Raw genomic sequence first — 17395 nt, forward strand, 5'->3', positions numbered from 1 at the left:
CCGAGGGGCGCGATCTATTCTTAAGGACAGTGAAATCACGCCTCAACTGATAAGTTCTTCCTTCTTTCATCTATTATTTTTCTTACATGTCTTGGTAAAATGGAGAGTGAGAGACCTACAATAATTGTAGCCTAAGGACAAAGTGTTAGCTTCTCAGAGGTGTCAATAGAGTCGAGGCTCATGGAGGCTAGGCCTGTGAAGAAGACTAGAGACAAGGGATCTTCACATTAGGACCTACTTGCGAAGTAGTGAGCAAAATGCCTCTCTCTTTTGATAATCTTGGGATGTTTCCTAAGACATGTTTCTTTTGTGATAAATTATTACTAAAAGATATCTTCATGTATGGGTAAGTTTTGAATTCATCCTTTTTTTTAATCTTATTATATAGTTTTATATACTTTTTTCTTATCATTTTTGTTGATCCAATTTAAGAAAGTGATATTTGCTATTTTTATTCAGTCCAGTCTATAAAATCTAATGCACTTTTGATTGTACAACTTTGACTTTTTAGTTATTCTAACAAAACATAGGTTTTGCCCTTATAAATTAACAACTAATTTTATTTCTATATTATTTTGTATCTGGTAATATGTTAGAAACATACCATCATACCTTTTAAATTGTTTGTACCTTAAAAAGTGATATTTGTGACTAAAATGTACTCATTTTCATTTTGTAGACTAACAAATTCCAAATTCTAACCATCTCCGACTATCATGTTGAGGAAATTCATTAATTTGTAGTGGCATTTTTCAGCCTTGTGCTCAATTTTACATTGTTAGAGTATCACTTGAATTTTATCTTGTTTTTTTATGTAATATTAATAATTCAGGTTGTTCCTTTAAATGTGTTTGTTGTCAAAGTAAAGTTAAAGTATAATATAATTCTTTTTAGCAAAGGTGACAAATATTTTCATTAATATGTGAAATGATAAATAGAAAGTAAGGAGAGCAAGCAAAATGTAGTTAGCAAATTCACTACAAGAAAATACATATTCAGCGATTAAGATTCTAGTTGCCGAATAACCATATTTGGTCGCCGAAACCTTTTCGCAACTAGCATACTCTTCGTCGCCGAACCCTAGTCACTGAAAGGTTTTGGCGACCAATATTGTGTGGTCACCTAAGGTACACCAACAACGACCAACGTTTGGTTGCCGAAGAAAATTATCCGCGACGAAATCTGTTGTCGCTAATTTCAACGCCGACCAAATAGTTGGTCGTGGAAGGTTTGTCTTGCTCTACCAAAAAAAGGTCATTGAATGTCTATCTTCCCCCACCAATAGTTTGGTTGCAGAATGTATTGGAATGCATTGGCAACAAATATTTTTTGGTGGCAGAAAATATTAATCTGTATTTAATTAACAATTCAAATTATAAGCTTAATATTTATTTTTGGGCTCGTTCCAAATCCTGTACAACCAACACAGCCTATCCAATATCCATATTGCACAATACATTTGCTCATTCAAATAGAAGTATACACAATGTTGGAGAATCCATAGTTAGAAAATATTTCTTAAAATCATCAAGCCTAAAAAACCAACACAATAAGGTCAAACTAGAGCAGCATGTTTGAGGTTATGGTATTCTGGTCTATCTTTACTAATATGGGGCTATGGTGAATGAATGGCATCGATAGGAAACTATATGTATGATAACCTAATTTTAATTGCATGATATTTCACATGTTATCCCGAATTATAATAGTTAATAAGGGAGAGGTAATTATAATGGGGGAACACCCAAACTTGCTCACATGATAAGCAATAAGGAATATGGTCTGTCGAATAAACCTGTAGCGCATAAAGATCTAATAATTTTTATCACCATATTGGATCCAAATAATAGATCTTATTTATGTCTATTAGTGACTATATAGTGTGTAATAAACTTCAATTCAAAGTTTGGGCTTATAGGTTGATCTAGAGATCTTTTGAGGTTGCTGACGAAATCTAATTTTGTGGAAGGAATTTGAATTATAAATCAAGGAGAAAAATAAATGAATTGAAAATAGGCAATCAACAAACTAGAATAAGCATGCAATTCACTCTTTTCAAGGAAAATCGTATTTTTCAATCGCATGAAACTATACCATTTGATGTATTTTCTATTGACTTCTACTCATTTTTAGACATTTCTCATTTTATTTCTGATTGAAGATGTTATACAGACATTTGTGTGCATTTTGCTTTGAGGAATGCCGAGAGAAGCACATAGAGATGGTGGAGTTTTTCGAATGAGACATATCAACATAACCTTCTCAACACAATAGCTCAATAATCTATTTAATATGAAAATGCTGAAGCCCTCCAGTCACATATCTTCCATTTGCCAAGTAGAACAAAATTGCTCATCTCATCAGTTCTGCTACCTAGAATTCTAGTGTCATTTCTTTTTCTTAGAAGAAGCTCCTTTGAACTATAAAAGACTTGTACTTTCTTTTCTCTTCCCCTCATTGCCTTTATCATTGTAATATATCAATGCATGCATGTAGACTCTATAAAAAAATCCATCTTTTGTCTCCATTTTTCATTGGGATGATGTGCCAAATGCTAATAAAAGATAATTTTATCATTAATATTACAAAATTACAACTGAATCTTCAGACCACCAGATGTGACTTCGTTAAGCAAACTAGTCGGATAAAGGCTTGGACCCTCCACGAACCGAAAAATCGAAGGCTTGCAGCATTCCCAAAATGCCCCTCCCCTTCCCCGGAAGACCCCCGGCGATCCCACCGCCGACCACCCCGGGCGCTCTGTGCGACCTCCTCCTCTCCCTCTCCGCCGCCCGCGCCCTCCCTCAGGGCCAGCAGCTCCACGCCCACCTCTTCAAGTCTGGCGCAGTCCCCTCCGCCGCCGCCCGCTCCGCCGCCGCTCCCCTCTCCAACCACCTCATCACCTTCTACGCCCGCTGCGGCCTCCCCCTCCTCTCCCGCCGCGCCTTCCTCGACCTCCCCGCCTGCCCCCGTCCCCCCGCCCCCGCCTGGTCTGCCCTCATCTCCGCCCTCGCCCAGAATGACCTCCCAGCCGACGCCCTCGCCGCCTTCCGCTCCATGCTCGTCGCCGGCGTCCCCCCATCCGACCGCACCCTCCCCTCCGCCGCCAAAGCCTGCGCCTCCCTCGCCCTCCCCTCCCTCGCCCGCTCCCTCCACGCCCTCGCCCTCAAATCCCCCTTCCGTGCCGACGTCTTCGTCGCCTCCGCCGTCGTTGACATGTACTCCAAGTGCGCCCTCCTCCTCGACGCTCGCCAGCTCTTCGACGAGATGCCCCAACGCAACGTCGTCTCCTGGAGCGCCCTCATCTTCGGCCACGCCCAGGCCGGCCTCGACGCCGACGCCTTGAACCTCTTCAAGGCCGCCATTGCTGAACCCGGCATCGACCCCAACGACTTCACCTACTCCTGCGTAGTCCGCGTCTGCAGCACCGCCACTCTCCTCGACCTCGGCTGCCAGATCCACGCGCGCTGCGTCAAGTCCAGCTTCGACGCCTCCCCTTTCGTCGGCAGCTCCCTCATCTCCCTGTATTCGAAATGCGGCCTCCTCGACTACGCGTATCAGATATTCGACGAGATGCCCGAGAGAAACCTAGGCGCCTGGAATGCCATCCTCATCGCCTTCGCCCAGCACGGTCACACCCGCGCCGCCTTCGACTTCTTCAAACAAATGGAAGCCGCTGGCTTCCAGCCCAACTTCATCACCTTCCTCTGCCTCCTCACCGCCTGCAGCCACGCCGGGCTGGTCGACGACGGCAAGCGGTACTTCACGCTGATGTCGCAGCGCGGTATCCATCCCGAGCCGCAGCACCACGCTGCAATGGTGGACATGCTCGGCCGGGCGGGACGAATCCCAGAGGCGGTATCGTTTATCGAGTCCATGCCGCTGGAGCCAACGGAGTCCGTGTGGGGCGCACTGATCACGGGCTGCCGCATCCACGGGGACACGGAGACGGCAGCCTACGCGGCCGGAAAGCTCTTCGAGACGGGCTCCGTGAGCTCCGGCGCTCACATGCTGCTCTCCAACGCCTACGCGGCGGCGGGGCGGTACGCGGAGGCGGCGCAGGCGCGGAAGGCCATGCGCGACCGCGGAGTGCGCAAGGAGACGGGGCTCAGCTGGATGGAGGCGGGGGCGCGGGTGCACACCTTCGTGTCCGGCGACCGGTCGCACCCGAGGAGCGAGGAGATATACGGGGTTTTGGAGGAGGTGGAGGAGAGGATGGAGAGGCTCGGGTACGAGGCGGACACGAGCCAGGTGCTGAGGGAAGTGGGAGGGGAGGAGAAGCGGCGGGCGATCAGGTACCACAGCGAGCGGCTGGCGATCGGGCTGGGGCTCTTGATGGTGCCGGAAGGGAGACCCATCAGGGTGATGAAGAATCTGAGGGTGTGCGTGGATTGTCACACGGCGATCAAGTACTTGACGAGGTGCACCGGACGGACGGTCGTGCTTAGAGATAACAATCGGTTTCACCGGTTTGAGGATGGGGTGTGCTCCTGCGGGGACTATTGGTAAAAATACAAGGGTTTTTTTTTTTTACCTTGTCACCCCCCATCCTCCTCGAGAAGTTATCCCCAACATCATGTGCACCACATCAATCTAATTTACCAATCCTAGAGGCTTCATGTGGCTCGTCTTGGATTGTCGCCCGCCGACCGCATCATGAGACACGTGGTGTAGGGTATAATTTCTTCTAATCCTCCTGCTATTTGTTGTTTATTATTCATTTTATTTATTTTATTTATTAAAACTCTGCTGATATAGATCTCACGATACTTTCTTGTTTATGAATTTCTAAGCATTTACATTATGAAGATTTTGGTTAATGACAGATGTTTGATTTTGATGCATTTGGTAAAAATTTTGAAATAACTTTGTAGCTGGGAAAAGTCCAACTTGGTGCTTTTGGATAAAAGTTCTACTTGAGATGTGTCTTTATTCAAGTCCTGGCAATAGAAATTTTTAAGAACTGATTAGAAATAATTTAGAAGTTAGCAATACTTTATAATAACAAGCTTTGATGGTATAATATAAAATAAAATAATAATATAATATAGTATTATAATATGATATAATTATTATCATTATTATTCTATTGGTCGAAAAATCCTCTATTGAGAAGATATGAATAGTGCGGGCATTCTCTAGCAAGTTTCTGTGTGTGCGCAAGTTTGCCACTAGCATGGGATGACCAGAAAGAAGAGAAGTTTAAGGGATGGTAGTGTGGGTCCTAGTGCCTTAATCTTCAAAAACTTTCATTACCATTAGTACCGTCTATTTGGAAGAGAATGAGATAGAGTGTAGCTGGGGCTACGAGTCTACACTATAGCTACGGATAAACTATAGTTGAACTAGGTAACTAAAGCATCAAATTTAAAGGATAAAGGTAATGATAAATTACTAGTAAAGATAAAGGTAACAACAAGTTGTTTGATTGACAGAAGGATTCTCTTTTCAAATTATATTTTGTACAATATAACAAACGATGTGGAAACCGCCTAGTTATAGTAATAATAGTCCACATCCGACTCTTAGTTCTTTTCACAATTTTAACTATCAGGATTATCACTTTCCCACTCGCCATGCCTTATTAGACACCAAGTTCAATAACTTTTGTGCGATCTAGTGCTGTGTCATCGTCTCTCTAGTTAGGTCAATAGGTGATGACCTTTATTCCATGGACGATTTAGCTAATTTAACTTCATTCCTTACTCAACCTTCCTGACAGCTGCTTAGCCTGATGGTCATCTAACTCAACCTATTAGGTGCCACGTCTCTTCCAATACTTCACTAGCTTTTTGGTAGGACTAAATGATATCAAAGCTTTTGGTCTTATTTGGCTCGAGAACTCCCATGACTTGGAATTCCTATATGGATATCATTTTGGAACTGCTATGTGTATAATGATCCCGAGTACTAGTCTATGGTGTAAATAATAATATTATACTATAAAAATATAATAATATAATACTATTACAATGTACTAGAATAATAATATTTTTATTGTATTATAATAACTATAATTGTAATATAATAATCTGATAAAAATATTATAATATTTTTAATAAATTTTAAAATTTATTATTTATTATATTATTTAGGTTAATTAAAATAAATAATTTATATATTAAGAATGCTTTATAATAAAAATTTTAATGGTATAAATAATTAGATAATTGAAAGCACTATATAATGTGTTTTGTTATTATTTTCTCATACTAAAAATACTTTCTCAATTCAAGTTCAGAAATATATTTAAAGTTTCAAAATACTTCAAAAATATAGTTAGTAAATAGTAAACAATTTTTTTTTTTTTTAAGTAGCAAAAGCTCTATTATCTAAAATTTTATAGATAAAAACTCTACTGCTTACAACAATGTCAGATACGGTCTTAATAGATATAAATTTAGAGCCAACAAGAAAGCAAACTTTTCCCAAGCCAGCAACTCAAATTTGGCTCGAGTTTAGTTTGCTCAATTGGCTTGAGTTTAGTTTGCTGGAATTTAGCAAACTTTTCAACTCGAGCTTGACTTAATTTAGCTCAAAATACAAATAAGGATAATTTTTATAGATTATATATAATAATTAATAATGCAAAATATAGTTTTTATTGATCTATTGTAAATTAATATAATCTATAGACAAAAAATTTGTTCTAAACTATATATGAAACCCTTGAAAGATCTTGAGCACTCACTAGATCTTCTAAATGAGTTATTTGCCAGCAACTCAAGTTCGTTATAGAATTTAAATGAGCTATCTCGAGCTTAGCTTGATTATAAGACAAGCTAAGTTCGAGCCATGCTTAGCTTGCTCACGTTCTACTTGTTTATAATTGCTACACAAATCCATGGTAGGAAAAGTTTCAGAATTCATTTTGTGCAATTCCACTTATGCATTTGCAAAACTATGGAATTAAAATATATAAAAGTTTTATTTTTTGAAATGCAAACTTATTATTTTGAACCTAGGAATCCAAACATTAGAAGCATGCCACATCTTAGTGAAAAGGTTGGGGGACCCTAACAAATATTAATTCAATCCCTAAGGATTTTCACTGCTAAATTGAACAAATTTCGAAAGGTTATTGTGGTAGAAATTGCATCAAACTAACCAAATTACGCTCCAAATGCTCGGACTTGGAAAGAAGAAATGAATTTTTATCAGCTCCTTATTCTAAAGATGATGAATTTTTGGCAGAGCTACAATGAAATATTGCCAAGAAGCCGGCATGACATAGGAGTATGGCAAACTTCAAGTTCTCATACTAGACATAATCCTTGTAATGAGATAACAACAACCTGAATAGGATAAAGTCCAGGTTTCAAACTATGCTGCTCCAATGTAACTCACACCAAATACTGCCCATTTTTAACCAATATCTTTAAAACAAAAGAATGGATATAAGTATCCAGATCCATGTACTTTCAAATGCACCACTGAAGACTTTGAACTTGGAACATCCCCTTGCAGGGCAAAGGGGTCTGACCATGGGGGCAATGCTCATTCACTTTTGCTGACATGCAGATACAAGCAATGCATGCACAAGTCCCCTCATTACAGAGAAACATATTGTTACTTGCAACACCTGATAATTTGGTATATCTATATATCAACCATGAACCAAAAAGTTGAAGCAAAGCCTCTATACACAATAGGAATTGGAGTATGCCATGCTTGTCATGCATGAGAAGTGGAGAAGGTGCAAGTACTATTGTATCTCTGAGTATGATGTTGCTCATCATATGAACCTTCAAGGATCAGGAGACACTCTGCATGGTGATGATACCTTGGTCTTACTAGGTTCCAGACCACATGATAACTAGATCTTGACTTCACTCTAACCACTAAAGGCAAGCCCCTACCAGACTCCAGCATATCTTGCATGCCCCTCCCAGCTCCATACATTGGCTTGTTCTTTGCACCTACGTACTGCCTTAATGTTAAAGAACTTTTGCTGTCGACATATGATTCCTCACCCTACAACATAAAAAGAAGGGATAAAAAAAAAGAAAAAGAACATTCGAAGTAAGCCCCACGTCCACAATCCTAGATATTACTATGAATGCTAATGAGAGCTAAAATTAAATAACCAATATGCAAAACTGAACCTGATCGCTTACCCCGCAATGAAGAAGAAAGAAGCTTCCATTGAAGAGTTCAAGATATTGTGTTAGTTATAGAAAAAGATTAGCATTTGAAACAAAAAATAACCATGCCTTTGCCAAGTCTCTTGCACTATTTTTAATTTCCAGGAATGAAAAAGAATTGGAATGGGTATTAGAATGGAATGGAAACGAAAGATAGGGTATCAGAATCACGACTCCCATTCCATTATTTGGATATGAAATAAAAGAATGCATGGAAAAGGAATACTGGTTGAATTCTGATGACTAATTTAACTAGTTATATATTAAAATATAATCAGATTTACATTAATTTATAAATATATCATTAATTTTATTTTTTATATTTACATCTTTATTGATTAGTTTTTTATTTTAATTGTGTTTTAATCTCAGATTTTCATATTCTAGTTTTTAATTTTAATCTTAATTATTTACATTTTTATACATTTTAATTTTTTTATTTTTAATTTTTATTTAAAATATTTTGTTTTTTTGTTTTTTTATTTTTTTATTTCACAGTATTTAAATATTTACATCTTTATCTTTTTTTAATATGCATTGCACAATGCCTACACTAATATATAATAAATAATAAACCTTCAAGTACCAATTAATATAATATCATAATAAGCAATACTTGATATTCGCACCATTTTTAATGAAATAATATTTTAAATTAAATATTTATTAAATTATTTAGTTTTATTTGACATCATAATCATTGATAACTAATTCATATGAAACTATATTATTTGTTACTATTTATATTGTAAATATTATCAATTACTTTACCACTAAAAAAATCATTCGCTTTTCCTTCCATAAATAGGTAGAATCACCATTCAATATGATCTTGTCCTTTATTTCCATTCCATTACACCATTCATTCCATTGAACCAAATATATTGGACCCATTTGGTTCGCAAGAAGGAAAGAGGTGAAAGTATGGTCAACAGGAAAAAATAGAAAGATATTTTATATTTAGTTGGAGTTTTTTTCAAAAAAAAAAGATTGGAAAGTAGCTTTTCACAGGCTAGGAATTGGGATAATTTTTTTATCAAAAATGCCCTTAAGCTTTTAGATAGACTATGGTAAGGTCTTCCTCTTATTAAGAACATAATATATATTTTACATAACTTTTTTAGAAAAATAAATGTTCAACCAAATAAGCTATTTTAGAATGCGCCACTTTTTCAAATAAGAGATCATATATCCAAGCATAAGAAAAATATTCAAATAAGAAAAAATTCTTTCCGCAAACTAAACGAGTCCAATCTCATGCACAAATTATGATGTAAAATTTTTAGGTGTCACATATTAGCATTAAATAAGAGCAAAAATGGCCTAGCTTGCGCAACCTGATTTTTGTCAGGCTTGGGCAGAGGTTTTGTTCCTGACGGGGCTGCCGAGCCTAAAAGTTCAAGCCCAATCTAGTTTTAACAGGCTCGAGCTCGTCATGGCCCAACTTATATATTTTATATATTATTTATTTTAATCAATGGCCTAACTTGTAGCCATTGAGCCATTGTTGTACAGGAGATGAAAAATCGTAGGTGAAATTAAAAAAGAATGTTCTTTGATTTCGAGATATTTTTAATTATAGTATAGGTAGATAGAAGATGCAAATTCAATGCAATAACTTTTTGAGGCCGTGAATGTCAAATTCTATTGCGTATTAATATAATTTTCAGAAAAATGAATGTGGTCATGATGTCTAAGGTATAAAAAAAAGTAACTTGAGATTGATTTTGGTTGATGGTTTTAAATAACAGTATTATAATCTTTATAATGTCCATTATAATACTTTTGGCCAACCCTCCCCCCAGAGGGGTTATAATTGGAGATACCATTGTTTCCGGTACAGAAGTTCCTATATCAATGGGAAATGCCCTACCTTTGAGTGCGGTTTGAATTATTGATTTACGTAATTGGAAATAACCAATTAGGTTTACGATGAAACCTAGAAATCGATCACTGATCTAATTTGAGTACCTCTACGGGATAGAAGTCAACAGAAAACTATTGAGTAACGGCAGCCCAAACTTATGAACGATCCATTACAAATCCAGTTTGCTCTATATAATTAAATAAATAACATATACTAAATTTATGATTATACATTATTATCTAGAAGTATAGGCTCATTAGATACTAAACTAATGGATTAAGATTGATTAACAAAATAGCTAATTGTTTTGCATGGAATTAAGCCTTTCAAGTTAAATTGATAGGTTAATTGTGTCAGTTCCTAACTTGCTTATTAGATGTGTTACAAGGACGGGTCAGGTTTCTTGGTTAATGAATTGGTTAGGTTGGAATTGAAATTATTGTCCTCTTCATATTATAGCATTCAAATTGACGGCAAGCTTCCAATAATCATGATATATATTGGCCACTATAGTGAAGCCCCACTACAATATAGGTTTTAAATTATTTAGTATTAAAATAATAATTGGTTGTCATAATAAAGTTATAATAGAAGAATAACAACATTACCTAATAAAAGAATTATTGTTTTTTCAAGTGATAGATTTTTTTTATGGAAAATTGGTACCAAAATAATGGAACTTATTTCTGCTACATAATGCCCATTATAATAAAAAAAAGTCAAATAATGGCGACTATATACATACATGCATACATATGTACACAGAGAGTAGCTTGACAGACCCTCTCCAAAATTGCTGTTGATTTAGATCATGATTGGTCGAGCACGTATGTCTCAACCCATTTAGGCCCACTGGCTCACTGATCATTTCACAAAGAAAGAAATTAATATTGTTTACCTGAGAGCTTGCGAATTTGAAGCGTCCGAAAGCCATTTGCATGGTTGGTGGGTGGCTGTACAAACCAAAGACCTTGGAATAATTGTCTACCTCCATATCCATGGAGCAATTGCAAGTTAAGATTTTTGTCACCACTCCTGTGTTATCCAGCCCTTCTCCAAGGTGAAATTGTTTGACTGCCGTTATCTGGACAAAAAAAGACATCCAGCTCTAAAAGAAACGAAAAGAGTAACCCTTCCACCTAAAAAAAAAAAAAAAAAGGAGGGGCTGATGCATTCTCTGAAAAACAGAAGAAAAATAAAGCTAAAAAGAAACGACAACATATACATCCATCTCTCTCTCTCTCTCTGTGTGTGTGTGTGAGTGTGAGTGTGAGTGAGTGAATTCCTAGAATGGTCACTGCTTTAGGATGGCTTTGGAGCATGTTCAGGATCAAACATACAGCACTCTAGGAATAATTGATGACATCCGTTATGTCAAATAAGTTTGTTAAAGCAACTATGCCACTGTATTGTTCTGATGTTTTAAGTTTAAATTCAAATTTAAAGTGCACCAGAAATGATAATCATGTTGGCATATCTTGTGATTGTAGCTGGCATGAATAAAGTCTGCTATCAGCCTCGTTGAATCTTGTCTAGAAGAGAATTAATTACGAGAGAAGCAAACAAAACTAACTGTAGCTGTTCTTAGAGGAAACACAAAGAGGAGAATGCAAGCTAGGTCTGTGCTCAACCTAAAATGGCTTCCATAAAATTCTACAAGTTTAGGTTTCAAGTAAGTCTCATTAGAAATATAACTGCGAACTGACATCCAGCCGCATTTGTAATTGATTAGATTTTGGAAGAGAGTGGCCAATTACCATTTTAACAAAATCACATTGTTTTTGCAGAACTAGAAACCCACAATAGAGCAAAGATATGCTCAATATATATTCTACTTAATGAAGTTATAACTGCTAAAGATGGATTATAAGACACTTTTGCAAAATACATGCTATGGCATGTCTAGATATCAGCAAGCAGCATATAGTCCTTGGTCAGGCTCAACCACAGTTTACATGCAATGATGAATGCATGGATTTTAAACAACATATAGCGACATAAATACTAACAGTTGAATGTTTAACAAACTGATGCCACGTAGTGGAGGTATTGGTTGATGGGGATCACAGTTGTTTTAAAGATCTCGATGTGTCCTCCCTTCATATAAATATGCAATGATTATATATTTTTCATGTTACTTGCTTATCTTATGATATGTTTAGTGCTGGTTTTTGTTAATTTTTAGTTGGTATTTGGAGCAAGTAGGAAAGAAAAAGAAGGTTATTTTTGGATGTTTGTCTTCACATTTGACATTCTGATGAAAGATGAGCCTCATGTTTGCACGCGTAATTGCATGCGAACATCTATATATATATTTATATTTTGAATTCAAAGGCAGCAGTAATTAAATAGGAATTCTATCTAAAGGCAATGCTTTAGTTGTTTAGATGAGGCAAGAGGTTCAAGTTTCATAATTGCTATCCACGTTTTGAATTTATTTGGTTACAGGAACCACTTAACTTGAGTCATCGAAGAAAGATAGGTCCAACAGTGGGGACATGTTCCTGACTCTAGATCAAGAACAGATGGAGCACTTATTCTCAGAAAAAGAAGACTGATGGCGTTGCAAAATGCAGGCATATAGATGATGTGGAAAGTATATCACAATGAAAGCAGGCAGTTTAAAGCCAAATATTATCATTGTATAAATGGTTACTTGGCAGACCTCTACTTTCACTAAATAATGTTAGATAGCTCTAATTTTAAACAATCGAGGACTCTGTCTGCAATAATTCAGTACTCTAATTTTTATACTATTCTATAGATTAGTGACAGTTATCATGATGCCACATGCATATTTATGAAGACCCTTCTGGGAGTGTGATAGTAAGACAGTTGTTGGTGGAAAAATGGACCACCCCACAAATGTAATTATAGCACCCAAATCCATCAGCAAGCTCGAGCTCATCCTAAGTGATGGAGCTCTTCCGCTCTCGAGCTCATCCTAAGTGATCGGGCTCTTCCGCTCTCGAGCTCATAGACCAGAGAGCCGAGACCAGAAGGCCGAGACCAGAAGGCCGAGACCAGAGAGCCGAGACCAGAAGGCCGAGACCAGAAGGCCGAGACCAGAGAGCCGAGACCAGAGAGCCGAGACCAGAAGGCCGAGACCAGAAGGCCGAGCACAGCAGGCCGAGCCCATGCCTTAGCCAAATATCCAATTTCCACCTAACCCTCTAAGGGACCTGACAACTCCACTATAACCTGCCACTATCTCCAAGCCATCAAGGCATAAGATCTTCGCAGGTATTCGGCACGACCTGCCATTAATGCACGAGACTCTCTCAAGTCTCCGATGCACTCAGTCATTTAATGAACACGGCCCAAGACGATCTCCGGATCACTGAACCATCAGAGCGTATGGCTCTACTTGGCCGCCGGTTCATTCGGTAATAAATGCACTTACCATCCACAGACCCCAGGCCCGCTACGGCCGGCGGTTCAACCACTCCAACAGGTCCGATCGACCGTGACAACTCCCTGGTTCCGGTCTGATTCGGCCCCGTTCTCCACTATGCCATAAATGGGCCAAATCGTGCCCAATTATCACAGACAGGGACAAATCCCCCGGTTACCTCCCAGGTAACGTAATCCCCTCCTATAAAAGGAAACCTGGGAGAACCAAAAGGAGGAGGATAACAAAAAACGGAAACAGATCCCCGGGACTGAACCCGCCGGGAAGCACAGACACAATTGAGGACATCATCCTCTTCGTCTTCTTTATCTTATCCAAATGTTCTTGCTGTCTTCTCCATATACTCTCTTCCCTGCTCTCTCCACATACTTGCCCCCTCTGACTTAGGCATCGGAGGGCCGGCGCCGGGGAGCCCGGCCACCAGTTTTCTTTGCAGGACTTGCACACCCCCCGCAGCGGAGGACGCAGCCAGCCGGCGCACCGCCGTCCGCCTCCTGTAGCAGCGGAGCTCCTCCTTCCCCGGCTTCACGGCGGCCCCCGGGTCCAATTTCCAGCAACAACAGTCATTATTTATGTGAATGCACACTATATTCTCACACTAATTAGAGATGACTCCAACATTACATTGCTTGTCCTATTGCTTCGTTGCTTAATGACAGGCTCATTTTAAAACAACCAGTTCACTGTTTCTTTATATTAAATGAGCTCTTCTTTTGTAGCTACTCATATTTCATTCTTTATTTCTCTGACTCATTGCACTTGATATCTTGTTTTATTTCATTTTTCTCTTGTTTTTCATCATTAATTACAGTTATTATTTTTTCTGAGTAAATCATTAATCATCATCAACTGTCACCTTGGATTTTCTATATGATGATTCTTTCTTCAATATATACAAATTACTTTCACAGATTAACTCTCCTTGTTCAACATCCCAGTTAAATAAAAAAATTCTTATAGTAAAAAATCTTGATGCAGCAACCAAGTGTCATAAAGACAAATTAATGGCATAATTGAATTAAGCTTACTTAAGTTCAAACATGGATGAGCTTACGGGAATCAAGTACTCTGCAGTCTAATTATAACCATAACTACTCCTCCTGAAGATCAGAAGAAGGACCAATACCTTGAAGGAAACCTTTGGGGCCGGGGGCTTCGTCGCCAAGTAGAACACAAGCAGCGCGAGCCCCATGCTGAGAAGAAGCCTCCAAATCACCTGGAAAGTGACGCAGAAGAAGGATGAAGAAGGGTCCAAAGACACAAACCTCCAAAGCCCATTTTTCCTTCTAGTACCATCACCCCCATCATCCTCATTGCCGGTAATGATCTTAAGACGTTGGCAGCCACCACTTTTAAAGCGGCTGTCATTGCTCTGGAGGTCGTATGCCATCTTTTTTTCATGAAGGAAGGAGTTGTTGGAGCCCCGGGAGGAGGAGTAGCGGGAGAGGGTGAAGCGGGAGGCCTCGCGGGATTGGTTATTGTCAAAGGTCTCATTTGTGAAGGGAGAGAGGAGGGCAGACTCTGAAGGGTGGCTGTTGGCATGGGAGGCAGTGGAGGGGCTCTGAACGTAGTAGAGGGCGCATGGAGAGGACTGGAAGAGCGCTTCCTGCTCTTCTCCTATGCTTTGGTTTGCCATTTTCGAAGACAAAGAGATAGAGATAGAGATAGAGATAGAGAGAGAGGTGGGAAGGTGGTAATTGGAGGATGTGAAGAGGAGAGGTTTTATGAGCGGGAGGGATGGTCTTGCTTTGATTAGGTGGGAATGGGACCAATAAACATTAGTAGTCATTAATCATTATGCTGTTTCTTGTATTGAAAAATATTAAAGGAATAAGAAAAATACATCAAAATTCTATAGAGAATTCAAAGAATCATAGTATTAAGGAAAACAAAAACTGAGAGGTACATCAAAGAAGCAAATAACATCGTTGATCATCAGTACAAGAGAAAGCCTGAATTAATAGTGTGGGCTATTATGGGCTATGGAATATGAGGGCTGCATTATTACAAATATCATGAAACAGTCCTGAATAGTGTGTGAACCATGACCAGTTTCCAAAGATTGTTGTTAGATGCCAACTTGAAGGATCATCAGAAATACTTGAAGGGTGTTTAAGAAATTCAAAGAATATAGAAGGAGAGGGGGAGAGTAGGCTTGATGAGCACACCCGCTTTCGGCGAGGCTAATTAATTGTTTACCAGATCATTATGGGAACAACATTATACAAAGAGCATGCCATCTGTATTAGTGGGAATAGAGGGTAGAGTGACTTGAAGGTCAAGACTGGTGGAGGTTGTGAGCATGAGGTGAATGATGGATTCCTTTTTACCTTGGGAACAAATGGGTCCCAGGTGGTGGTAGGGGTAGCAAGATTGAAGGGTACAGTAGTACCTTGTTCTCCATTGCACTTCACAGGTGCAGGCAGTATCCACTGTCTGGACTGAGTGAGCACTGAACTGATTCATGAAGTCAGCCTGCAACTTTATCAATTCCCCATCCATTGGAAAACCAATGTCTTCGGATATGAAGCTGTGGTCTTCAAAGATGGACAACTGGAAAGCCTAGATTGTCAACTTTGTTATTCTAGATCAATAGTAAATCTTCCGCTTCCAAGTCCTACAAAAACAGTACTCCCTGAAAAAAAATTTCTCGGCCGGCCCTTGCTGGGGAACTGCAGTTAAAGCTATGGATGCATCCTAATACAATTTTAACGCAACATCACAAGATTAGTTAGAAGAATGGTGATCCAAAAACTTGGCTTTCTCACAAATGCATGATATGTTTGGCATAATGGCCATGTTAACCAGGAACAAGAATCCATGATGGATAAGAGTTCATGACATGCTCTTCTTTTTTTTTTGTTACAACAGATGACTCATACACATCTTGTGTGAATATATCCAAAACAATCAAAAGACAACAAGTCTCGGAGTGATCTAGGCAACTCTCTCTCCCCCACCCACAGAATCCTCCAGAATGGTCGGCCACAAATGAGGCCACCCAATCTGCAGCTCCGTTAGTTTCTTTATATACATACTTGGCTTAGAAGGTAACATCTCCATTGGCACCCCCCCTCCCCACCAAGCCAGGCTTGACACATACCAACCCAAGCTGCCCTCAGCTCCTCTTCCGAAATAGAGATGTCGAAGATCTAGCACCCACCAGCAACAACCCTAGAGTTCGGGCCTATGATAATGAAACCTGCACCACCTCTCTTGCCACTGTCAAGCATGCATCCATCGAAGTTGACCTCGAGGAAGCTCGAGGGTGGGAACTCCCAGGTGAAAAACACTTTCTGTGGCACTACAAGAGTAGATGTAGAGCCCCAGATATCTCGAGCTATCAAAGGCCTATCCAATGGACCTGCATGGATAATCTTCGTCCATGTACACAGGCCCTCTCCACGACGAACCTAGATGTAGGGCTGTTTTGTCCAAATGTCCATGCATTCCTAGTACTCAGATATGGTATGCAGTATAAGTCGCCTCTGAGTCCGAGGGGTGGTGACCCACCATCTGAGCGTCTACAAGAAGGAGCCCGAGTGGCACCAAGCCTCCGGTGAGATATCATCGAGCCTCCAAACCCTCTTAACTCGCTCACACTAAAATAGAGCGTGGTCCACAATCTCGTCCAACTGACACTCAAGGCACTGAGGTTGGATGCCCAGTCTCCACCTGCTCAGCACTGATCTCGTCAGCAGCCGGACCCAAACCACCTTCTAGAAGAATAGGGCTACCCACGGATGAAGACCGAACCTCCAAATCTAGCTATAATGCTGCCTCAGGTGCTGCTCACTCTGAAGGAAGCGATAGATGTCTCCCACTCGGACTCTGAGGCTATAGAACGTACTCTAAACCCTCACATCCGGACTAGCACTATCCGAAACTAGCAGCGACCAGACTCTCTCTGCAAGATGTTCTCCAAACAGATGGCCAATCAAGCTAGTATCCCACCCAACTCCCTCAGGGTGG

General features: G+C 39.7%; 2 protein-coding genes across 2 annotated transcripts; one reads left to right on the forward strand and one right to left on the reverse strand.

Moving 5' to 3' along the window:
* Positions 1 to 2560: 2560 nt before the first annotated feature.
* Positions 2561 to 4651, forward strand: MEF1 (mitochondrial RNAediting factor 1). Its single transcript, XM_008803733.6, has one exon. The coding sequence runs from the start codon at positions 2701 to 2703 to the stop codon at positions 4507 to 4509; it is 1809 nt and encodes a 602-aa protein (XP_008801955.2). The 5' UTR covers positions 2561 to 2700; the 3' UTR covers positions 4510 to 4651.
* Positions 4652 to 7362: 2711 nt separating this feature from the next.
* LOC103715936 (delta-latroinsectotoxin-Lt1a protein) lies at positions 7363 to 15315 on the reverse strand. Its single transcript, XM_008803734.6, has 3 exons — positions 14550 to 15315; positions 10910 to 11095; positions 7363 to 7974 (listed from the first exon to the last, which is right to left on the reverse strand). The coding sequence occupies exons 1-3, from the start codon at positions 15210 to 15212 to the stop codon at positions 7675 to 7677; spliced, it is 1149 nt and encodes a 382-aa protein (XP_008801956.3). The 5' UTR covers positions 15213 to 15315; the 3' UTR covers positions 7363 to 7674.
* Positions 15316 to 17395: the final 2080 nt, after the last annotated feature.

This window comes from Phoenix dactylifera, chromosome 7, assembly GCF_051530095.1.
Source record: "Phoenix dactylifera cultivar Ajwa chromosome 7, Ajwa_hap1_PhDact_Kaust_v1.1, whole genome shotgun sequence".
In the NCBI taxonomy this organism is placed as follows: domain Eukaryota; kingdom Viridiplantae; phylum Streptophyta; class Magnoliopsida; order Arecales; family Arecaceae; genus Phoenix; species Phoenix dactylifera.

Excerpts from the sequence above, each read along its gene's own strand:
- LOC103715936 (XM_008803734.6), bottom strand. The coding sequence starts at position 15,212 with ATGACTACTAATGTTTATTGGTCCCATTCCCACCTAATCAAAGCAAGA. Across the intron at positions 11,096-14,549 it reads CCCCAAAGGTTTCCTTCAAG|ATAACGGCAGTCAAACAATT; the intron begins GTATTGGTCCTT and ends TTTTTTGTCCAG. Across the intron at positions 7,975-10,909 it reads TCAAATTCGCAAGCTCTCAG|GGTGAGGAATCATATGTCGA; the intron begins GTAAACAATATT and ends TTTATGTTGTAG.
- MEF1 (XM_008803733.6), top strand. The coding sequence starts at position 2,701 with ATGCCCCTCCCCTTCCCCGGAAGACCCCCGGCGATCCCACCGCCGACC.